Below are 24,349 nucleotides of genomic sequence, written 5' to 3' on the forward strand. Positions count from 1 at the left end.
TTTCCTCTATTCCCTCATGTATTGAACATTTGATTTAATAAATTTCATTCCTTTGTTTTCAAAAAATTTGGAAGTTCATTTGCGTTGAAACACGAGTTTTACATGGTGTTGAGTACAACCCGCACTTAACCTCAAATGCCACAATCACTCCCAAGTCTTTCAAATATAATAACTACCAATAATAGCAAATTCAGTCCTCTTGGCTAAATGAATCTCACAAGCATATTTCATTGGCTGAAATCATCTTAGTTAAATAAATCTTGCCTAGAATTTATTTAGTTTCTCTGATCAATTATACCATCAATAACATTTTTACATACCCCATTGTTGTGCAATTGATGAACTTGTCAATAGTATCGTAGTTTAACAATTAGAAAGAAGATACTTTTATATGCACCCATGAATCTTTTGGCTTTTGCCATTTATTAATTAAGTTACCTTAATAAAGAATTCTTTATAGAGAATTCTATAATACATATTTATATCTTAATACATACTCTATGAAAGATTATTAATGGTAGTGAAAAACCTAGCTTTCTCCCTCTCATATCCAATTAGTGTCAATGAATATTTATATTTTACAACATAGTACATACTCTATTAGTGACAATGTACATGACTAGAATATTGCTTTTCTAAAAAGATATCTAACATTTTCCTTTTAAAAAAACATGAATTGTTTTTTTTTTTTTATTTATTTGAGTGACAAGGAAAATCCGAACCCACTACTTGAGGATGTGGAAAAGATAAATCTCGCCTTGTGACCCTAGTCCACAAAGAACCACAAACAAGTAAACCAACATAGATTGCACAAACCAAAAAGGCCAATAGACCACTTCTGCTAAGAATCAAACTTGTAATCTTGAATTGTTTTACATACTACTATATTACCTTAGGGAATGTTAGATTCCTGTGTTTGGTTTAAAATTAAGATACGTAAATAAGACAACAATAATAAGATAAATTGATTAAAAAATACAAAGCCCAACATTTAGTAATAAGACAAGGGAATGATTACCTAAGAAATTGGAGGATATCTCACATTTCCTTCCAATAGCTAAAAACTTAATGCGGAGGTTATCTGACATTCCCTGGGAAAGTTATATAACCCGAACCAAACACATGAATCTTATATTACCAAGCAAATATAACCTTGGCTATCTTATATAACCTGAACCAAACGCCCTTGTAAAGGTAACTTTAAAGAACACTAAATTATGCCTTTTGTTTTTATCACATTTGAACTAAATATTTATGGAAACTGTGAGAAATATAGTTGAGGGAAAACCACAAAACATCATGCATGCATGGATCATAGAAAAGAAATGGATGGAAATTTGGTTCTCCCAAAATGGGGTATCAAGAAAGCTTGTTTACTATTCCACACCTTTCACTCACACCATTGTTTTTCAAGTTAAATATATATATTCTTTCAACTGTAAGGGGTATTATGGTTTGGTTGATGATATTTCAAGACAGATAAACCCGGACAGTAGTGGCCGTAACCATTTGGCACACGGGGCAGACACTCACCGACCCCTCACAATCTACACACAAACACAGGTGCCTGCAAGGCAACAATAAGATGGATACCTCCTTCGATTTGCAGCCTCTGCAAATCAACAACTCCCTCGCTTGTTGTGGTGGTGGTTTTGCGGGACTCCCACCACCCCCCGCCCCGACGCTTAGGCCGAACTTGGGGTGGACCCCGCCGGAGGTAGCATCGTCCATCTCCATCTCGCTGTCCCCAAACCCTTCCTTGGCTTGGTCCGCGCTGTGCATTGCACGTTGGAGGTTGGCTTTCAGCATCGTAGCTACAGACTCGTTGTACTTCGCCCTGTAGCACCAGTTCTGGGCTTCTGAAGCCGTTTGCTTGATTCTGTCGATAAGTTCCTTGTTTTTCCGGTTTATGTTCTCGAGCTCAACATCCTTCTCGTGCAGCTTATTGCTAATGCCTTTCTGCATCACACCCAGAAATGAAGCCATGTGTCTACGCTTTATCTCCCGAAGCCCTTTTGTCAGAGTTTCTTCCTGTTAAAGGACAGCACAGGATAAGCAACAACACGAAACGTTCCCATAAAACAACAAATTATGAAAGTATATCAACCCATCAAGACAACAAATTATGAAAGTATATATATACAAAGGAGCCTTTGCCCTTTGACATGTAAAAGATGATTCTTTAATCCTTCCATGCTTACCATCTGGACTATAAAAGTTAATTGGTTCATCGCTTTTCACGATTTTTCATTATTGTGCATGCACACGGATCTACATATAACTTAGCACACACAGTCATGCACACTGGGCCCCACAAACGACTAAAATACGTGGTAACTGGTTCATGTCCAAGAGATCAAGAATGGCATCTTTTACTAAAGATATAGTAAGTTTGCAACTATGATGAATTTGAAAAGGAAGGATATTTGTGACGGGAACTGGATCATAACTAAGAATTGAGAATCTATTTTGAGATATAGTGACTATTTAGGAAGGAAACATTAATAGCAACTCTGATGTTAGCCGATATATATTACCTGAGTCTTCAGATACTGATCAAACTCTCTCTTTTGGTTGTCAAGTTCTGTTTTAAAGTCGTCAGTAAGAGATAACATAACCGACGATGAAGCATTCATACTTCCACTTGATGTGACAGAAGAGTTGCGCTCATCATCATCGTACGACAACCTTAAACCAGTCGAAACTGGATTGTGGGCGGCGGAGATCCTCACCGGTGGATCAGCTTCATCGAGGCCGACGTTATTATTCAGGGAAATCTGAAGCTTCTGTTGCATTGGTATGGTCTCCGCATCCTTGACTCGTTTGTTAGGCCTAACTAGAGCCGTGTTATGCTCGCCCCCAAAATAATTTGTTGGATTGACGTTGAATCCAACGGGTACTGTGGCTTGATCAATGTTAGATTAAACGATTAAGATCCCAAGAATATGCTTACTATTTCAACAAAACGAATAGCAGCATCAAGAAATACCATGATCACAGACTAAAGATGTAACATGACGGAACTCAATCTAAAGGTCAATAACGTGTTACCTATTTATCTTGCTCGGAGAGAAAGAATTAGTCATATCCAACAATTATTATTCTACTATATTTGACACTAGATGTTTTTCCTTTAACATATCCCGATACTTAAAGATTTTATTACTCTTTGGATATGGCACTTCATTTACTAAGCATTACCCTAGTTAGCAATAAGCCACTCCCAAGCATTTGACATGAAGAGAGAGTACACATATGGAAGGGCGAGGGGCACAAGAAAATTATGGATTATGGAGTAATGTTTAGTGTTCATTCATGGAAATCTTAAAAGCGGTAAAAGAAACAAAAAAAAAAAAAAAAAAAAAAGGAAACAAAAGTTAACAAATTCTTCAATTTGGACAAGTGTAAGTACGCGATTATAAGCACAAAGCAACGCTAATGTTTCAAAAAGCAACGAAAAAAGCAAACACTAGCAAGAAACAAACACCTATGACACTATATGCGATGATATTTAAATCAAAATATCAAAACGGGCTTGACAGAATAAGCAGGAACATACAGTTTCCAAATAACTGCAGCTGATTTGATGTGTTAGTAGGGTACTGGAAGGCGTTCTCGTTGAGGAAAACAGGAAGCGTGTTATTGTTGTTGTTTTCTCCCAGCATTTTGCACAGTAATTATTTAAGCACACAAACGATTGGAAATCCGGCTGCAGAAGACAAGGAAAGCATATTTACTTAGTAATCTAGCCTCGACTTCAATTGTTAAAGCAGCTCAAGATGCATATTAATTATTCAGTGCCATTTTAAAAGTTTTAGAACCTAATGAGATCTTTTAGTAACGATGATCATGAAGTGCAGCAATCCTAAGTCCTAACCTACAAAGATTCCAAGATGCCATGAATCAGAAAATACATAATCAGCTCAAACAATGGTTAATTGTACACTAAACCGTAAAAAGGAGACAGAAAGGTTGTGGCCACTGGCCAGTTCACTACTTGGCTCTGTCATCTACCCTACATTCATGAAAAAAGCATATTGATATTCCACACTAATCCATCAAGAAACGGGAGGGGTTAATTCAAAGAGGATATGCCGAATGAGAATTTAGGAGAAACATATGCAGACTTCATGTTAAAACCAAGATTTTCTCCAATGCAAAATGCAGTAAAACAGATTGGGATCACTTAAACTCAAGAAGTATTTTAGGCTCATAACTTCAACAACATGTCAACATAAAGCCCGAGGACCAAAAAACCAATAAAATCACTCTTTTCTGTACAAGTATTAAAATGCAGCAATTTACAATTGCAAAGGCCATTTCTTGTTCTTCTGTTTTCCTCATCCACCAATTGACCCAAAAGAAGAAAAACCATTACTTTCACTCAAGCAGGGGAAATGAGAGAAATGCAATAAATCAACTAGTGAATAAAATCTTTGTTTGCCTCATAGTTTTCATCAAAATCAGCACTTGATCAGTTGATCACACTAAATTCACATCATCATACAAGAGGAAACAGAAACACAACAAAGCACAGCATCAACGATCCAACAACTCCCACAGACCCACAGAATCGATCTTTAAACCCATCATGCTTCCCTATGAATGATTGATCACAGCAGGAGTTCAAAAACCAAACGATATAAATAGAAAATTACCCAAAAAAGCAAATTTCCAATTCAAGACAACAACTCCTTATCGATCCTGCAAATTATAGTCAATCAATCAAATAAAGATACAAACTTTAAACACCGGCATACCCCAATCACCAGAATCAAAAACCAAAAAAAGTATACCCCATTTGAAGATCAGAAGAGCAGCATCGATGAAGCGGAGAGAACAAGAGATCTGGGAGTGATCTAGAAATGCTAGAGTGATGAATAAAGGGATTGGGAACTTGAGGAGTAACCGATGACGGTTTTCAAGGATTAAAAAAGACGAAATTATGCACGAGTTTTGGCAAGGAGGATGGGAGGGAGTTGGGTAGTGGTTACGCGGATTGGTGTTGAACGGATAGCGGGTGAGGAAGAAAAGGCCAAAGGATGATGCAGAAGGTGTGTCAAGAACAGCAAAGCTTCTTTATTTCGCAAAAATGGAAAAAATAAATAAATGATATATAAATGGAGGAGAAAACGTCGAGTGACAGGGCCACCCGCCCAACGCCTTAATGCTAAACAGGATTCCATGAATCATGCACAGCTTTATCTTAGAATATCCAAAAAAATCCTCAAAATTATTGTTGCCAATGTTGACATATTTACACACATTCATCCTTATATTTTTTTAAAAATACTTATATTGTCGTAAATATATGTTCTTATTCAGTTTGAGCCCTAAACTTAATGGCTCTTCATCGCTTCCTACTTCTGAAGATTAGTGAATGAGATAAAATGTGAAAACGTCTCAACTGGACTTACAGATCTGTAAATATTTATAAACTAGTGTTTACAACAATACCAAATCCTACATTATGCAACTACTAGGAAAATAAATATTATAAACTTATTTTAGATTGATTGACTAGTTGAGTAGTGTCCTGAGAAAAATATATATTTTTATTATTGGTATTGAAAGACTAATGGTTTCTCTATATGTGGACATATATATTAAGTTAATCAGCCACAAGTCCCACAATTAAAAACACTTGAAGCTACGAGCATGCTAAATGCTCACATCTTGTGAAGGTCTTTAAGGTCTATTTTTGTTTTGAATCAATGTAAAATTATGCCTCTCATTGTCTTACAATCTCCCGTTGAGGTGTAAGCAAGTTAGATTATTGGTAAGCTATTAACAAATACGGAGTATTGGAGTTTGAGCAATTATAGTAACGAGTCGAGCTTCTTAATACTCGAGTCAAGTAGCTTGCAAACCTAATTAAGCTCTTTATTCATTTTACAAAAAATTACACTTTTCGTCTTTTAAGTTATAGGATAAGAGTTTTTTGCACTTTTAGTCCCACGACTATAGTGACACCGGCAGAATTGATCCACGACTTTTGAACCTTGCAATTTTAGTCCACGACTATTGATTTTTTTGCAAAAATGGTCCTTCCGGCCACTTTTCCGTCAAAATTTCACCGGAAAAAAAATATTCTTCATTTTTAGCCGGGTTAAAATTGACATTTTACTTATCTCAACAAATTAAAAGAAAAAAATTGATATTTGACTACATACAATATTACTGGGCTACATACTACTGTCCCAGACGGCGGAGTTCCTGGAGCAGGCAGGGCTGTCAGTAAGCGGCGGAGCGGCCGTGGCATTCCCCGGGCTAGTTGGGTTATCCGGCAACAGCTTTGGACTGGTACATGTACTCCGCCGTCGCATTTAACCCAGCTAAAAATAGAGAATTTTTTTTTCCGGTGAAATTTTGACGAAAAAGTGGCCGGAAGGACCATTTTTGCAAAAAAATCAATAGTCGTGGACTAAAATTGCAAGGTTCAAAAGTCGTGGATCAATTCTGCCGGTGTCACTATAGTCGTGGGACTAAAAGTGCAAAAAACTCTATAGGATAATTATAAAATTCGCTCATAAGTGTTAGTTTTGCTTACTTTTCGTCCCTAAGCTATCATTGGTGTTTCGTTTTTTTGTCCTTTTACTAACAAAACATTAGGAACGAAAAGTGAACACTAGAAGTTAGCTTAGGAATGAAAAGTGCAACGCCAATGATAATTTAAGGGCAAAAAGTAAGAAAGACCAACACTTATGAATAAATTCTACAATTATCCTATTATTTAGGGGTATAACTTTATTTTAACGAACTCACAACCTCCCATATGCCACAAGCGGCTCGAACTCACAACCTCTCATATGCCACAAGGTCTTGGCATAGTATAACTTTATTTAATTTTATTTTATTTTTTTACATTTTCAACCTAAAGAATCTGTGAGCATATATCCATTAATGTGTATCCAACTATCAGCTTAAGCTTTTAGTTGAGATGGAGCACATGCTTCAATTTGGTATCAGAGCCAGACTAAAGGTCATGGGTTTGAATCTCAACGCCACTCGTAAGCGGGCGTGTGAGCATGAGCATATAGCCATTAACGTGCAATCCAACTATCAGCTTAGGCTTTTAGTTGAGATGGAGCGGGCGTGTGAGCATGAGCATATAGCCATTAACGTGCAATCCAACTATCAGCTTAGGCTTTTAGTTGAGATGGAGCACATGCTTCAATTTGGTATTAGAGTCAGACCAAAGGTTCCAAAGGTTATGGGTTCGAATCTCAACGCCACTCATAAGCGATTACGGTTTACCGGTCCACGTGGGTTCGAATCTCAACGCCACTCATAAGCGACTACGGTTTACCGGTCCACGTGTTGGTTGGAATCCACCATACACGTGAGGTGTATCCAACTATCAGCTTAGGCTTTTAGTTGAGATGGAGCACATGCTTCAATTTGGTATTAGAGTCAGACCAAAGGTCATGGGTTCGAATCTCAACGCCACTCATAAGCGACTACGGTTTACCGGTCCACGTGTTGGTTGGATGTGTATCCGCTTAGGCTTTTAGTTGAGATGGAGCACATGCTTCAAGCTTCAATTGAATCTAAGTCCTTTAGTTGAGATGGAGCACATGCTTCAAGCTTCAATTGAATCTAAGTCCAGGGGGCGTGTGAGCATATATCCATTAATGTGTATCCAACTATCAGCTTAGGCTTTTAGTTGAGATGGAGCACATGCTTCAAGCTTCAATTGAATCTAAGTCCCCACCATTGAGGTTCAAACCTTTGACCATTCACTTGAATGGATAATCGGAATGAAGTCCCCACCATTGAGGTTCAAACCTTTGACCATTCACTTGAATGGATAATCGGAATGCCATCACACTGTATAGTAATATATTTATATAGTCTAAAATGGATATAATTGGGATTAATATATGATTGTTGTTATAATATTTTATTGTAAACTATTTATTATTTTAATCTTTTGTACTAAAATATAAATTTTGAGTTTATTCGAGCTAAGTTTGAGCTCAAAAAATCAAAGATCATCTAAACTCAAGCTGGAGTACCAATTTCAATCCTTGACCACTCAAACTCGACTCAATTACACCCCTAATCTTCGATTTTACACTCCTCTAATAAATTCAACACCCCTTTATGTGGTAATTTAGATTAAGAAATTATATTTAAAATAATTATTGCTCTAATTTGTTTTAACGTCAATTTTAAATTATTAAAAAAGCTAAATGCATGTTATTTATTTATTTATTTTAGGGAAAATTGTAATGTATGTCTCTCACAAATATGTCAATTTTGAATTATTAGTGGTGTAAATGTTACCCTTCAATTTTCAAAACGTGACATATATTGCCCCTACCTTGATCGGAAAAAGGGGAAACATTGTTGTCAGCGGAAGGAGAACAAATGAAGAAAGAAAAATTGAAGAAAAATATGGTTTTCGAACAGGAAAAACGACAGATAACCACATTTGCACCATTAATAATTCAAGGGAGGGACAATATATGTCAGGTTTTGAAAATTGAGGAGTAATATTTACGTCACTAATAATTCAGGAATGACATTGATAATATAATTGGCATATTCACCTTTTTTTTTATAATAGTGTATAGAATTCTTAATATTTTCTCTTGGGGTGGTTGAGGTAGACTCAACTATTCATGTCAGGCAGATGGGAAGAAATTTGAATTTTGAAAGGTAAGAATTGAAGAAATCTAAATGAGAAAAATGAAAATGAAGAAAGTATGCGGCATTAAATTTACAAGAAGAAGCAGATATTTGTCTTCAATTTTCAGCGGTGTGGGTGGTCAACACGGACAACAATATACAAGAATAATAGCAATATTATTATTATTATTAAAAATAAAATTTTTATAAATAAAATTAAATAATATGAATGCTGATTATACTATAAATAAAAAGCGACGGACATTCTAACAATATCCCTTTAATTACTCTTCTCTCAAAAGACTGAATCCACAATTCTAAAGGGATTCCACACGTTCGTCAGAAATTACAATGACTCAATGGTTTAGCAGACAGAACTAAATGACGCCGCCGAGGCGCCGAGATTCGTACTTTAATTTTTTCTTTCAAATATTGTCCACTGAACCATTAAGCTAAGCTCGTGCGGACTATCTCTTTAATTATTGAAACGCTAATTGAACGTTACCTATATGGAATAATCCACTAATCCAGTTTTTGCTTCGTGCTTATCACAAACCTAATTTTACGACATTTGGATATGACAACTCTGAAGTTGGAATCAATAAAAAAAAAACTTATAATAATAATAATAATGAGAAAATATTAACTCAATGGGTGATACTGTGATAGACAGATGGCCTCGGTTCATGAAATTGTGTTGATCAATTTACATTACTAAAATATTTATAATAATTTGTAATAAAAAGTTTTCGCGAAACGTTTTCTGTTACAATTCATAACCATTTTGAGTTTTGTTACAATTTTGCAACGAAACGAGAAATCCGTTGCAAACATGGTGGAGCAAAGCACAGAAAATGTGGTGAGTTTGGTCGGAAATACACTTGTAACGAAAAATAAGTGGATTGCAACGTAACAGTTGTAACACATTTTGTAACGAATATAAGAACGATTGTAAATATTTTTTTTTTTATTTTTAAAAAAATAATTATGTTACAATGAACTTACTAACTTAGTAATATCAACGATGAATTTCATAATAGATACTCCGTATAAAATAGCAATAGATATATTTGCAACATAATTTAACAATATAGTTCATCTAATCAGTAAGTCAGATCAGTAACAAATCACTAATGTTGATCGAAGTGACTATTAAAGCATTATTATTCTATCCTAATTCTTATCATATCAAAATTTATTCTACCATTAATTTGCATTATTCTCATTATTTTCACCATTAATAAGCTCATTGTTACTCTCCATGAATAGCCATTGCACCATATTATTTCACCATCAATAGCAATTATCCAATATCCGCCACGATTGCCTAAAAGGCTCCACAATTAATAGTAAAGAGATATGGTATCGGGTGCCGTACGAGCTTGACGCACTAATTCGGTAGATAATATCCGGGAGTCGAGACCAATAATATTCAAACTTCGGCAGCGGTAGTGTGGGGATTATGCCTAAATTGAGTAGATTCTTTGTGTGCACCTGCATTTGGCTCTGTCTGTTGCGCCATTGAGTCACCGTGATTTACATCCTTCCAAATGCACTGTCAAGTCGGGGTATGAAGACCATTGGAGTTGGGGATTCAACATTTTGAGAGAAGAGATATGTTATCATGGTCGCTTTTGGGCTCAACGAAAATCACTAGATAAACTCTACACTCTTAGACTCAATGAAATTTATTAGATAAGCTCTAGTGCTCTGCTACACGCTACTATATGTTAATATCTTCAATGTACACCAACACTTCTAAAAAAAACTTGACTTAACTTAGATTAACAAATATTCTCCTTTCAAAAAAAAAAAAAAAGATTAACAAATATTCGTTGTCACATGATATATAATATGGCATATCTTGAGCAATTATTTATACTTGAAATTTAAAAAGAATTTATTTTACTCTTGATTTATTGACTATGACAACTTTTATATATAAAAAAAAGTACTCAACTATCATTTTATTTTTTAAAATGTAATATTCAACTGTTGAAACCAATCAATTTTGATTCGGGCGTGAATTCACGGTGTCTAATTAAAGATAAATTATTCACATCTTACTTGCTAAGGTAACTACAAGATGGGGGGTGCACGCTAAATTATATAGTTTGGGCCAAAATAATCCCCCCACTTCACATTTTACTTGCTAAGGTAATTAGCCGGAGGTGCAGGGAATTGAACTTCGTGTCTCTCACATGCAAAGCGAGCACTCTACCATATGAGCTACACCCCCACCAATAATAAAGTGTTGGAGCACTAATGTTACTTTCTAAGGTAATTACAAGATTAAAGCACAAAATAATCCCATAATTCACATTCTAAAGTGATTACAAGATGGAGGTGCGGGGAATTGAACCCCGTGCCTCTCACATGCGAAGCGAGTGCTCTATCATATGAGCTACACCCCCATCAACAATAAAGTGAATTTCTTACTTTCTAAGGTAATTAGACGATAGAGCACAAAATAATCCCCCAATTCACATTTTATACTTTATGAGCTACACCCCTATCAATAATAAAGTGTTGGAGCACTAATGTTACTTTCTTACTTTGCACCATTGTTGCAAAAATCGCGCCTAGGCGTTTGGGGACCGCCTAGGCGTCGCCTAGCGATTTTTGCAACATTGCTTTGCACTAATGTTACTTTCTTACTTTCTAAGGTAATTACAAGATTAAAGCACAAAATAATCCCACAATTCACATTCTAAAGTGATTACAAAATGGAGGTGTGAGGAATTAAACCCCGTGCCTCTCGCATGCGAAGCGAGCGCTCTACCATATGAGCTACACCCCCATCAATAATAAAATGACTTTCTTACTTTCTAAGATAGAGCACAAAATAATCCCCCAATTCACATCTTATACTTTCTAAGCTACCACCCCATCAATAATAAAGTATTGGAGCACTAATGTTACTTTCTTACTTTCTAAATGGAGGTGCGGGGAATTGAACCACGTGCCTCTCGCATGCGAAGCGAGCACTCTACCATATGAGCTACACCCCCATCAATAATAAAGTGACTTTCTTACTTTCTAAGGTAATTAGAAGATAAAGCACAAAATTATCCCCCAATACACCCCCATCAATAATAAAGTGTTGGAGCACTAATGTTACTTTCTTACTTTCTAAGGTAATTACAAGATTAAAGCACAAAATAATCTCACAATTCACATTACAAGATGGAGGTGCGAGGAATTGAACCTCATGCCTCTCACATACAAAGCAAGCACTTTATCATATGAGCTACACCCCCATTAATAATAAAGTGACTTTCTTACTTTCTAAAGTAATTAGAAGATAGAGCACAAAATAATCCCCCAATTCACATCTTATACTTTCTAAGCTACACTCCCATCAATAATAAAGTGTTGGAGCACTAACGTTACTTTCTTACTTTGCGCACAAAATAATCCCACAATTCAAATCTTATATGTTATAAGGTAATTAAAAAATAAAGAAAATAGAGGTGTGAAGAATTGAACCCTATACCTCTCGCATACAAAGCAAGCACTTTACCATATGAACTACATCCACATCAATAATAAAGTGACTTTCTTACTTTCTAAGGTAATTACAAGATAGAGCACAAAATAATCCCCCAATTCACATCTTATACTTTCTAAGCTACACCCTCATTAATAATAAAGTGTTAGAGCACTAATGTTACTTTCTTACTAGATTAAAGCACAGAATAATCCCACAATTCAAAGTGATTACAAGATGGAAGTGCGGGGAATTGAACCCTGTGCCTCTCGCATGCGAAGCGAGCGCTCTACCATATGAGCTACACCCCCATCAATAATAAAGTGACTTTCTTACTTTCTAAGGTAATTCGAAGATAGAGCACAAAATAATCCCCCAATTCACATCTTATACTTTCTGACACCCCCATCAATAATAAAGTGTTGGAGCACTAATGTTACTTTCTTACTTTCTAAGGTAATTACAAGATTAAAGCACAAAATAATCCCACAATTCACATTCTAAAGTGACTACAAGATAGAGGTGCGGGGAATCAAACCCCGTGCCTCTCGCATGCGAAGCAAGTGCTCTACCATATGAGCTATACCCCAATCAATAATAAAGTGTTGGAGCACTAATTTTACTTTCTTACTTTCTAAGGTAATTACAAGATAGAGCACAAAATAATCCCCCCAATTCACATTTTCTACTTTCTACGGTAATTACATGATGGAGGTGCGGTGCTCACATTGTGGAAGTTGAAAATTTCTCCAAAATGAAAAACCTTTCTATGAAGAGCATTGCATGATATCATTCCTACTACCAAGAATTTGCTTATAAAGAAGGTGGAGGTTGATCCAAGATGTACCATGTGTGGTCTCCATCATGAAGATACAATGCACTCTTTGTTTTTTTTTGTGATTTTGCTAGCAACATTTGGAGAGATTCCAACTTTCCAATCCCCAATGTTATGACAAATATTTTTCATGTTTGGTTTGATGAAGTTACAAATATTTTAGACACTAACCAGCTTATATCCACAGATGCACTCCTGTATTTCATTTGGAGAGCACGAAACAGTGCAGTGTGGGAAGCCTTCTTGCCGACGCCGAAGAGGTTGTTGGCGGCTGCCGCTACCGCCTTGAATGCATGGCGCCTTGTTCACTCGATCACCGCCTCACAGCCATCCACGGTGCATCCGGCACCGGACCACACCATTGCCCCAATACGAAGGTGTTTTGTCGATGCCGGATACCACGTCGCGGCCAGCAATGCCACGACTGGGGCTGTGCTATTCGACGAGGAAGGAAGATTTATGATGGCCTTCAACAGCAAGCTCCCGGATTGCTCTTCTTCGTTGATGGCCGAAGCTCTCGCATGCAAGGAGGCTTTGCCTTGGTTGAAAGATCCTGGAGAGCAAACAATAGAGCTTCACACAGATTGTTTGAGTCTTCATCACTATTTAGTTACGAACGCAGGTCCTTTTCGCTCATACATCGGATATGCGATCGGTGGTTGTAGATATCTTATGTTTACTTTCTCGCGTTGTTTATTAAAGTTCGTACCTAGATAAGCTAATTTAATAGCTCATACTTTAGCTTCTACAGCTTTTGCTCAGACTACTGCTTTGTATTGGGATTCTATCCCTCCTGACTTTATTTCAGTTTACCTTTAATATATGCTGCTATTGGTTGCTTTCAAAAAAATTAAGCAAGTTGAAGCGTATATTATTATATTTAATTTGATGTGACAAATACATGTGTTTAGTTGGGAGGAGAGAATTAAGAGAGAAAATAACTGTAATTTAGTGATAAAAGAATAAAGTGAAAAATTAAATTACATTATTTGGTAGACATAAATATAATGATGAAAAATTTTAAAAATAAATAAATATTAAAATATCTCTGTATAATGCAGAGTGATATAATAATAAAAATAAAAGTAAATAATCATTTACCATGAAATTACAATTACTGCAAAGAACCCTAAGAACATCCTCAATAGTAGGGATTTTAGTATGAGTTTTGAGAAGTTTTTGCAAGTGTGATTAAGAAAGAGAAAATGGTAGAAAAGTGAAAAGAAAAAAAAGAACAAAAAAAAATGCTAATTTTTTTTGTTAAAAAAATAAAGACTGTCATTAACGTGCCAACTAGGCGCCATTTGTAGCCTTCACGCGAACAGAGATGGAAGCCACTAAAATGAGTGAATCTCACTTTATCTGCAAAATCTCCAAATTAGCAGTAACAACTCTAACTTTTTAATTTCAAAAAAAAAAAAAAACTCTAACATTCTCTCTCCTCATTATTACCCTTTCATATTTGACAATTTTTTATTAAAATCTGTGCATAGTCCCCTTATTCGGGATGTCCTAAGAATTGCAATTTCATTCTACGGGGTGTTTGGTTGGAAGGAAAGAATTATAGATGAAATGAATTGTAATTCGGTAGGAAAAGAATAAAGTGAGAATAAAGTAGGAATTCAAATTACGTGGTTTGGTGGGGAGAAATATAATTTTAGAGTTGAGAAGGAAAGAAGTGATATAAAGACTAAAATATCATTGTGTAATAATAATAGTAATAACAATTAAAGATAGTAGTGTCACTTCATTTGTTTTTCCTTTTCTCAAATTCATTGAATTGCAATTCAACAAAAGTGGGAATTACAATTCTGTGAAATTGCAATTCCCTCCAGCCAAACAATGTAATTGAGGCATTCAACTACAAGGAACTTAAAGTGAACCAAATGCCATGTAATATCCTACCACACGTACACGGTACACACACCCAATGAGGTGTCGACGTGTCGTCTTCGGTTAGTGCGTAATCTCGGATAGCTGAGTAGAAGTCCCAAAGTCCCGGCTGGAGGGACCGTTGGTTACTCCGCATCCGGTCTCCGTTGCTGACTCCGCCTCCGGCCTCTCACATCTCACACGGTCGCCGAGTCGCCGCGATTCCTCCTCTCCGCCTCGCCGTGGTTCACTGGTCGCTCAGCCGCTCCATGGTTTTCCCGGTGAGTCCTATCTAGCTTCTCATTTGCCGTCTTTCACTCTGCTCTCACAATCTCACGTCTCTGGTTCTCTTCACAGGAAATCGTACATCTCCAAGGGTGCTTTTCTCTTTGACTGCATCATTGCTGTGGAATTTAATCTATATAAATTTTTATTTGTTTACTTTTTCAGTTTTTCCAGACAATTTAAGTTGTAAACAAATTTTGAAAATTCTCCCTTTTCATATTAATTTGCCTAATATTTATGAATATATTGTTAGTGTTATTGCTTGAATTTTTGAATTTATAAATTTATACAAATTCTTAATTCTTAATATACAAGTTCACTAGTTCTGTAAAATGAGTGGCAATATCGCAGCAATTATCTTAGGGTGTGTTTGGTTGGTGGGTTTTGTTCATAAGAATGGGTATGAAAGTGATTGTTGTTGTTTGGTTGATAGGTTTTTTAGAACACTACTATGGGTTTCGAATACCCCATCAATTGAAAAACCCATACCCAAATGAAATAAGGGTTTCATTCTCTTATTCATTCTCAAGCACTACTATTAGTAACCATTCACATTCCACCCTACTACCAAACATGTTAAATACTTTCACCAAAATTCATTACCATTACCAAGTATTTGATACTCATTCCGATTCCGATTCCTATGTGCGAACCAAACACACCCTTACTGTTTACAATGTATTCTTAGTGATTTTACTTTCTTGTACTCCGTATGATTTTGCAAACTATTATACACTTAAAGTCTAATGAGAAAATGATACTTTTTTTGAGTACTAGTGTCTCTATTACAATGTAGAATGAGAAAATGATGTTTTAGATGTTACAAAACTGATGTTATAAGAGCATCTCCAATGTGCACCAAATATCAACGCCAAAACCCCATCCCACCAAATTACTCTCTCCAATGTATCCCTGCATCGCGCCAAAACGCCAAATAAAATGGCGATAATGAACAGTGCAGCGCCATGTTTGGCGCTGCACTGTTCATCCGCGGCAAATTGAATATAGGGAAGAAAATTACCCTTTTGCCCTTACTTCTTTAGAAAATTACCCTTTTGCCCTTACTTCTTTTTATAATTCCAAATGTATCCTTTATTTGTTTTATATGTAATTTTTTATTTTGTTAAATACTTATATTAAAAGTTTGTATTATTAATTAAAAATTATACCATTTTAAAGATCTCATTAATACGATCGAAACAAGACTAATATTGAATATATATTAATTAAAATTTCAAATACATCAAACATAACTAGAACATAATAAAAGTTAAAATACATACGCGATACATCAAACATGACTAGAACATAATACAAATTAAAATACATACGACACAATATTAATATTAGAAAATACAAACACAATTTAAAAATATATATATTTCAAGAATTTCTTACTCGGCATAGACAAATTAAAGATAAAGAAGCTCATTATGCACTCCGTAATGCATTGATTGAGCATTTGTGGGAACGATATAGTAATTCCGATAATTAAATGTACTAGATGTTGTATGCTATATTTATTATTGGAATAAATTCAATTTTCAAAAATATTGTTAAATTTGATTTTTTTTAAATAATTAATCTTATAAAAAATTAATATTAATAAAAATTATTGTTTACATCATAAGTTATAATTTATATTAAACTAATTAAGTTCAAACTAATAATTGAGAAATTAAATTATTTTAGTGTAAAAGTTTGGTGTTTTGGTGTTTTTGTGTAAATGGGTTGGAGATAGAATAAAATTTGGTGTGAGAATATGCTGGGAATATTCCTTCTGATGTGACATTTGCTGGAAAAATTTGGTGTTTTGGAGATAGAGGGGTTGGAGATGCTCTAATGTAGATGCCTCATATGCGTTGGTTGATTCAATGTGTTTAGCATATGAGACAATGATGTTGAAGTGCAGCAAACTTCTCTTCACAAATGGTGTCATCTTTTGCGAGGTAATCAAACATATCTCATTTTTTTTACGGATTTCACTCGTCACTCAAACATATCTATTTTTCATTTCTCTTGCCAAATACTCGAAATATAATTATTTAGGTTTTTTCTGAATAGGAAGAGGTCATGAAATTAGCAGGCCTGGAGGGGTACCCAGTCACTCTATTTAATGACTAATAACTTCTCCATTACTGTTGAATGGACTTCCAGAATCCAAATGACAAATTCTGAGTAATTCTCTCTCAAAGAAATGACTGATTATGAGTAATGGACATGCTCCGATCCATAAATCTCAATTTTCAACTCCCATTGTCAAACTTGAGATTTTCACTTAATTATTTGTAAAATCTGTGTTACAGCCTTATAGCAATGTTGTTATTCCCATGTTCTACACTTTGGTCTGCAATATTGAGATTGATATAAATGGGTCACTGGCAATGGCTGGTGAATTTTTTATTCAGTTTACAAATTCATTACTCCCCAAAAAATGAAGCCTTTGTAGCAAATAAACTATTCAAGTGATTCTCTCTCATCTTCCTTCTTTTCATTTTTATCTTCAAATTTATTGTAGGCATAAAGCATCCAATAGGCCATCGATGGAGGGAGGGAGCTCTTCATAACCCTAACACTCCGGCTTGCTTTGACAATTTACTAGCTCTGATTTTCGGTCCACTTTGATATCCTGAATATGGAAAATACTACATGTACTCCCATTTTTTACACAAAATCTTGATGTAGGCACTTGTATTAGGATCCGTATGAAAAAAGTAGTCTATCAGTGTCTGGCACTTGTATTTATTTATTTATTTAAATTCAGTTTTTCTTTTCTCTTCCCTTTCACATTCTCTTTTCTAATCACACTTACAAAAACCTCTCAAAAACTATAACAAAGATCAACTAAGATGCTCTTAGTTTAGCTGTTGAATGAGTCACAGCAACAAGCGGTTAAAGGGAGCATCCAAAATGTGGTGCCCCCCATGCTCTGTGTCGGAGTCATACAAAGCACATGATTTACAATGAAGGAAAACTACTAATTGTGGGCAAAGTTGATAGAAGCAAAAAGCAAAGATGAATTTATTACCCCCCAAAGGCAAACGAGTTTGAGACCTTAACATTCATATGTTTTGATGTTGTCAATGGCATGAAATCATGGGGTTAAGCATGGTTAAATTGACAAAATTTCTGCACATTAATTTGACCGAAATGACTGAAATTAAAAAAAATTAAATTATTACAATACTAAATTAATAATTTTGAAAATTGTAAATTACAATTAATAATACTTTAATAATCATAGGATCAAAAGTAAATGTTTCTCTATCAATTATTTTGAAGACGATTTTTTTCCGAGTCTCCAACCAATTGAAAAATTGAATTGGGCCGGGTTTAAAAGCCCAAGTAACATATTTGAGACATCACTTTATGGGCATGTTCTGTGTTTCTCGGTATGGCCCAAAGGGTAAGTTGAAACTTGAAACGTGTCAGACATCAGAGATGCAGATATTAGTTCTGCATCTCGCAGAATCTGACACGTGGAAGGATCGAGGCCGTCTGCAACTTCGGTGGCTTTTGTTTCTCATGATTTTGAACTACTACTTGTTTCAAAAAAATTAGTTCTCATGATGGAACCGCCCACGCCAATCAAACCATAATCCCTTGGGGCCAACTTAAACTTAACATTCAATACATGTAAAATGTCACTTTTTCACTTAATTATATGTTTATAATGTTTTTTTTTTAATATTTATTTTGATAGTATACATTGATTAATCTCGAATCGACTTTCTTCACTGATTCAGTAAATCATATTTAGAAAAAAAGATCAAGATTTGAATATTGACAACGACCTGTTTGCTGGGCCCTTAAAATTAGAATTTAACCTTATAGGAGAAATATATATTATTAATATGATAATCATGTTCTACAATCACGAGTCAAAAGTAACATTCTTATTAATTATAATTAAAGAGATTGTGAAGATTAAATATGTAACATTTACCTGTATCCCCCATTATAGTTGAGGAGATTATGAATATATTAAGTATGTAACATTGACCTGTCTAATAAATGATGGTTTCAGTAAAGTCTTCTCTTCATCTGTTACCGCCACAATCTGCCTGCGACCATTCTACCGTTTCCAGTTTTATTTTGTTTCTCGTTTGATATTTCCAACTTTTTTTTTTTGAAAACATCGCCGCGACCACAATCCGTCCATTGTAATCTCCGAGCAAATCCTTAAAAAACACAAGCAAGAACTCTCGAACTCATCGTGGGTTCCTAGCAAAGGACAACAAGATTGCTGCCGGTTTGTTGGGTTGGGATTTGGTTTTCAGTGTTTTAGTGGACTGGGTTCTCGAGAAACAGTTGAAAGAAAGAAAGAAAGAAAGGGTATGGAGTTGAAGAAACATGCGTTTTCCGGCCAGTTCTTGCAGCATGCATTTCTGCCCAGAAGGAAGTTTTCCGGTTGCTGGCGGCTGAGCGTGGCGGCGGCCTTCTTCATGGTCGGCGTTGCGGTGCTCAACTTCTCGTTCAAGGCTCCGTTTTTCAACCCGGTGGTTCAGGGGCTCAACGGTTTTGGTTACAGAAATGCCACTGTTTGTTGTTCGCCGCCGGAGGGAAATTTTTCCGGCGAGGCGAAAGACGGAAGCTTTGGGTTATGGAAGAAAACCCACGAATTAAATCGGTCGGAGATTGGTAAAAACGTGAACTTTACCGGTTTTACTGAGAAAAAAGGTGACGGGAGCGGTAAAAATGGAGGTTTTTCACTTGAAGGGGAGACTGTAAAAAGTGAAGGATCTGAAAATGGTGATCGGAGCAGGAGCAGGGGTGTGGGTGTAGAAATCAGCAAGAAAGGAACTTCATCCACTGTAAAAAATGATATGATTGGTGAAAATGGGAGTGAATTACTGAGAAAAGGAAGGAGTTTTTACAGTGATTGCGATATCTTTGATGGTGAATGGGTAAGAGACGACACGAAGCCGTATTATCCTCCCGGTTCTTGCCCTTTTATCGATAGGGATTTTGACTGTCATCTTCATAAGAGACCGGATGATGCCTATGTCAAATGGAGATGGCGACCACATGCGTGTGACATCCCAAGGTACGAGGAATTATCAATTTAGTACGAGGTTACTATGTTTTAACTTTAAGTTAATGTTCCATTGCATTGTAGAATTCAGAAATTAAGCAAGAAAATTAAACATCTTGATGGATAAGAAGTCAAGAATGTTGGCTAACCTCAGCCAAGTTGTTGGTAGGCCGTTTGCTCGATAAGCACAAGGTTCCAAGTTTGATTCCAGTAAGAAAGGGTCGATAGCCTTTTTGGTTTGAGCCGGCCGTTTATGGGCAATCTAGGCTTAATTACTAGCTTGTGGTGCTTTGTTAGCTAGGATTACAAAACGGGTCCACATCCTCCAGGAGTGACTCGGCACTCGAAAAAACTAGCTTGTGGTCCTTTGTTGGCTAGGATTACAAAACGGGTTTACTAAGTGCACACCTTCTGGTAGTGGAAGTTTTAATCTTGATTGAGAATAATTTTTCAATCCCGACCACCACCCGAGGGCACTCAGTGCTTTAACTCGAGCCTACAAACCACACAGGAGAGATAAACGGGTTTGAGTATGTGTTGGCAAGAATTAAATTTGTGAATTTTAGGTACGAGAATCATGATTGGAACACCCTTTTGGGGAATAATTTTTCAATTATTGTGGTCATATAATGGTGTTCTGTGTTCATAGCTACTTGTGCATAAAATGGCATCGGAATGATATGAAAAGTAGTATGTTTCTTTTGTCTGCCAGCTTTAATGCAACCGATTTTTTGGAGAGGCTGAGAGGACAAAAACTGGTTTTTGTGGGCGATTCGTTGAACAGAAACATGTGGGAATCGCTTGTTTGCATTCTGCGCCACGTTGTTCGTGACAAGAAGAGAGTTTTTGAGATATCAGGTAGGAGCGACTTCAAGAAGAAGGGGTTTTATGCGTTCAGATTCGAGGTAACCTGCTCAATTAACCATACATGGTTGTTCTGGAAACTGATCTGAGCTCGAGTTTAATGTTGTGTTATATATCGTTCTGGGGTCAATCTGCAGGATTATAACTGTTCTGTGGACTTTGTTAGCTCTCCGTTTCTTGTAAGAGAATCGTCTTTTAAGGGCGTGAATGGTTCTTTCGAGACACTGAGGTTGGACTTGATGGACAAGACGACTTCAATGTATAATGATGCAGATATCGTAATCTTCAACACTGGCCATTGGTGGACTCATGAGAAAACCTCTCGAGGGTTAGTGCTATACTTACCTTGTTTCTTATATGCATTGGTGGTGGGACATTTGTGAGTTCGTTTTCACTATCTTAGGGTTGTGGCTCTACAGGGAAGACTACTACCAGGAAGGCAACCGTGTGCACCCGAGACTCGAGGTTCTTGAAGCATACAAGAGAGCACTTCACACTTGGGCTAGGTGGGTGGATACAAACATCAACCCGAACCGAACTCGGGTTATCTTTAGAGGATATTCAGTCACGCATTTCAGGTATTACCTCTTCTCTCGTCACGCTTTATTGCACGGGAAAAATTCACCGTTCATAGTTCATTCTAGGTTTTGATATCCGAAACTTGCAGCTAAAATTTTGAAACTACTGGAAATTATGAAATTTCTGACCACCTGAAAGTGATCTTAAATTAAGTCGAAAGTAAAAAGTGGTCGAAAATAGCAACAAAGGTTTTTTCGGATACCAAAAGTGGTCGGAACAAGACTTTCGACTTGATTTAAGATCACTCTCCGGTGGTCGGAAATTCCATAATTTCCTGTTGTGTCCTCGAGCCACATTTAACCTAACAATGGGAAAGAACAAAAAGTAACCATGAGCTCTCGTAGTAGTACACCAATTTAATTTGGTTGTATGCAGGGGCGGTCCATGGAACTCTGGCGGGCAATGTCACAACGAGACCGAACCATTTCTTAACGAAACGCATTTGGAGAAATACCCTCCGAAGATGAAAGTCCTCGAGCACGTGCTTCGTGATATGAGAACGCCAGTGGCATATATGAATATCAGTAGACTTACAGACTATAGGAAAGACGGGCACCCTTCCGTTTATAGAGTCTATAGTAAAAGTTCTTTGCAAGCGCAAGATTGCAGCCATTGGTGCCTGCCCGGGGTGCCAGATACGTGGAACGAGTTGCTTTACGCATCTCTTTTAAAGAGCGGGAGGGGTTCGTGGCAAAGCTCTTACGCCCCCAATTTTGCCTCGTGATCCCTAACTCCCACCATAACTTTCTACCCGGCTAACAAATTGTAATCCCTCAGAAGAAATGTACCATTCGTTCAGGTCTTGTATCATTGTATGTGCAGGATGTCCCAATAAGAAGAGTTTAAAGAGTTCGATCTGTACAATTCTGTTTCTGAAAACGTATACAACAATGTAACATTCGTTTGTGGCAACTGGCAATCATGTTCATCTTATTTCTATTGTTGGATCTAACGGATTCCTTTGCAGATGTTTCTTCATGAATATATATGAACAATTTAGATGCATGAGTACATCGGGCCATTGGGGGATCAATTCGTCTTTCAGGTAACTGCAATTTATTTCTACAGATTACACGAGTCATTCGTTTCAATTACAGAACATCAGCATTGTATCCTTGACAGTTGACACAAATTTGTAAAGATATATATATATATATATATATATATATATATATATATATATATATATATATATATAGGTGAATTGAATCTGCAGAGATGATGATTTACTAGGTGCAATGTTTGAACAAGGTAGGTTGATTTTTGTGTATATATTATGTAAAGAGTTAATTCCATTTTTCTTATTGTGTGAACTTGAGAACATGTATACACTCTTGATGTTGCATCATCCACATGGTGCATGAAAAAAGGACGCGATGCACAATGTGTTTCCAGCACATTATGTGTGTACATTGTGTTATAGATGACATGCATCTTCCATTAATATAGATAAAGGGCCTAGATTAGTTCTCAGGTTCACATGTTAATATAAGTTCTCATATGAACCTATATGTGTGTGTGTGTGTAAATGAACCAAAAACAAGGTTGTTTCCCACACTTTTTTTTTTTTTTTTTTTTTCACTCGACTAACTGCAACAACATACATTTTTATAACTCATAATTTACATTACTATAAAGCATAATATACATTCTTCTAATTCATAAAGTATATTATCTTACCCTAAAAGTTTTATTATTCTAACATATAATATACGTTATTCTAACTCATAAAATTCAATGACGTCATAGCTGTGTAGATCATGACCCACACAATAATTGATTGGGTTTGGTATATATAGACATGATGACCTATTTAAAATAAACTTTGAAATGAATCCAGATCCTTTTACTAAACAAATTAGGTCTAACTAAGCTTTTTTTTTTTTTTTTTTTTGAAAGTTACTGGCTCTATTACATTGTAGTATCTGTTCATATACTTTCTCAACCTACTGAAACACAAAGAACCAATAACGCCTCCATTGAGGCTCGAACTTATAATCTTCCAAATGGAAGTCCAACCCGGATACCATTGGACCACATAGTCCTGGTGGTCTAACTAAGCTTAATTATGCCAGACTTTCTATTTCTCATCCTTAGGGCTTAGGGTCAACGTATAGAAAACAAAACTTAATAAAAGAAAAATAGTTCATGTACTCTAAAAAATTTATTCCTAATTTTTAAGGGTCAATGTATAGAAAACAAAACTTAATAAAAGAAAAATAGTTCATGTACTCTAAAAAATTAATTCCTAATTTTTATTCTCACTCATCAAAGCATGCGAAATCATAAAAAATAGAGTTAATTACCGAAATGGTCCATTGACTATAGCGAAATTACCAATTTAGTCCTTGACTATTTTTTTGACCAATTAAGTCCCTCAACTTTAAAAATCTTAACCAATTTGGTCATCTGTTTGTTTGACCGTTAGTCAACCGTTAACTTGGGACCAAATTGGTAATTTGATATAGTCAAGGGACCATTTTGGTAATTAACTTTAAGGGTCGACAATTCGGTTCAATTTTCTCGAACCATACTGTACCAAACTAGTTAGATTCGGTAATATACCGAACAACCGAATGGTAATAGATTCTTGTATACCGAATGGTTTGGTAAAAACTCGAACCGAACTGAATGGTTTGGTAAAAACGGAATTAAATCGAACCGAATACCGTTTGAACTTTGGATTACTATTTTGTTATATATTAGGATTTGAATATGGACTATGTAAATACCATAACACATAACATAAAACTTT

At 35.9% G+C, this 24,349-nt stretch overlaps 2 protein-coding genes and 1 non-coding gene across 7 annotated transcripts; 1 reads left to right on the forward strand and 2 right to left on the reverse strand.

Moving 5' to 3' along the window:
* Positions 1-1,283: 1,283 nt before the first annotated feature.
* Positions 1,284-5,184, reverse strand: LOC109171974 (BOI-related E3 ubiquitin-protein ligase 1-like). Of its 5 annotated transcripts, none has more exons than XM_019321092.1 (6): positions 4,797-5,184; positions 4,659-4,704; positions 3,822-3,877; positions 3,560-3,709; positions 2,538-2,905; positions 1,284-2,031 (listed from the first exon to the last, which is right to left on the reverse strand). In XM_019321092.1, exons 4-6 carry the CDS (start codon positions 3,663-3,665, stop codon positions 1,471-1,473), a joined length of 1,035 nt encoding a protein of 344 aa, XP_019176637.1. In that variant the 5' UTR covers positions 3,666-3,709; positions 3,822-3,877; positions 4,659-4,704; positions 4,797-5,184; the 3' UTR covers positions 1,284-1,470. The 5 variants fall into 5 exon arrangements, with proteins under 5 accessions (XP_019176637.1, XP_019176640.1, XP_019176636.1 ...); XM_019321095.1 differs by having other exon boundaries at positions 2,538-2,899; positions 4,797-5,183; XM_019321091.1 differs by lacking the exon at positions 3,822-3,877.
* A 7,178-nt stretch (positions 5,185-12,362) lies between these two features.
* TRNAA-CGC lies at positions 12,363-12,435 on the reverse strand. Its single transcript has one exon. It is a non-coding gene; the product is annotated as a tRNA-Ala (tRNA).
* A 6,713-nt stretch (positions 12,436-19,148) lies between these two features.
* Positions 19,149-22,527, forward strand: LOC109171973 (protein trichome birefringence-like 2). The gene is made up of 5 exons (XM_019321090.1): positions 19,149-20,163; positions 20,864-21,056; positions 21,153-21,343; positions 21,435-21,593; positions 21,970-22,527. Exons 1-5 carry the CDS (start codon positions 19,454-19,456, stop codon positions 22,316-22,318), a joined length of 1,602 nt encoding a protein of 533 aa, XP_019176635.1. The 5' UTR covers positions 19,149-19,453; the 3' UTR covers positions 22,319-22,527.
* The last annotated feature ends 1,822 nt before the right edge of the window (positions 22,528-24,349 follow it).

This window comes from Ipomoea nil, unplaced genomic scaffold (genome assembly GCF_001879475.1).
Source record: "Ipomoea nil cultivar Tokyo-kokei standard unplaced genomic scaffold, Asagao_1.1 scaffold0382, whole genome shotgun sequence".
NCBI classification, from domain to species: Eukaryota; Viridiplantae; Streptophyta; class Magnoliopsida; order Solanales; family Convolvulaceae; genus Ipomoea; species Ipomoea nil.

Excerpts from the sequence above, each read along its gene's own strand:
- LOC109171974 (XM_019321093.1), bottom strand. The coding sequence starts at position 3,665 with ATGCTGGGAGAAAACAACAACAATAACACGCTTCCTGTTTTCCTCAAC. Across the intron at positions 2,906-3,559 it reads GCTGCAGTTATTTGGAAACT|CCACAGTACCCGTTGGATTC; the intron begins GTATGTTCCTGC and ends ACATTGATCAAG. Across the intron at positions 2,032-2,537 it reads ATCAGTATCTGAAGACTCAG|GAAGAAACTCTGACAAAAGG; the intron begins GTAATATATATC and ends GTCCTTTAACAG.
- LOC109171973 (XM_019321090.1), top strand. The coding sequence starts at position 19,454 with ATGGAGTTGAAGAAACATGCGTTTTCCGGCCAGTTCTTGCAGCATGCA. Across the intron at positions 20,164-20,863 it reads CATGCGTGTGACATCCCAAG|CTTTAATGCAACCGATTTTT; the intron begins GTACGAGGAATT and ends TTTGTCTGCCAG. Across the intron at positions 21,594-21,969 it reads TATTCAGTCACGCATTTCAG|GGGCGGTCCATGGAACTCTG; the intron begins GTATTACCTCTT and ends GGTTGTATGCAG.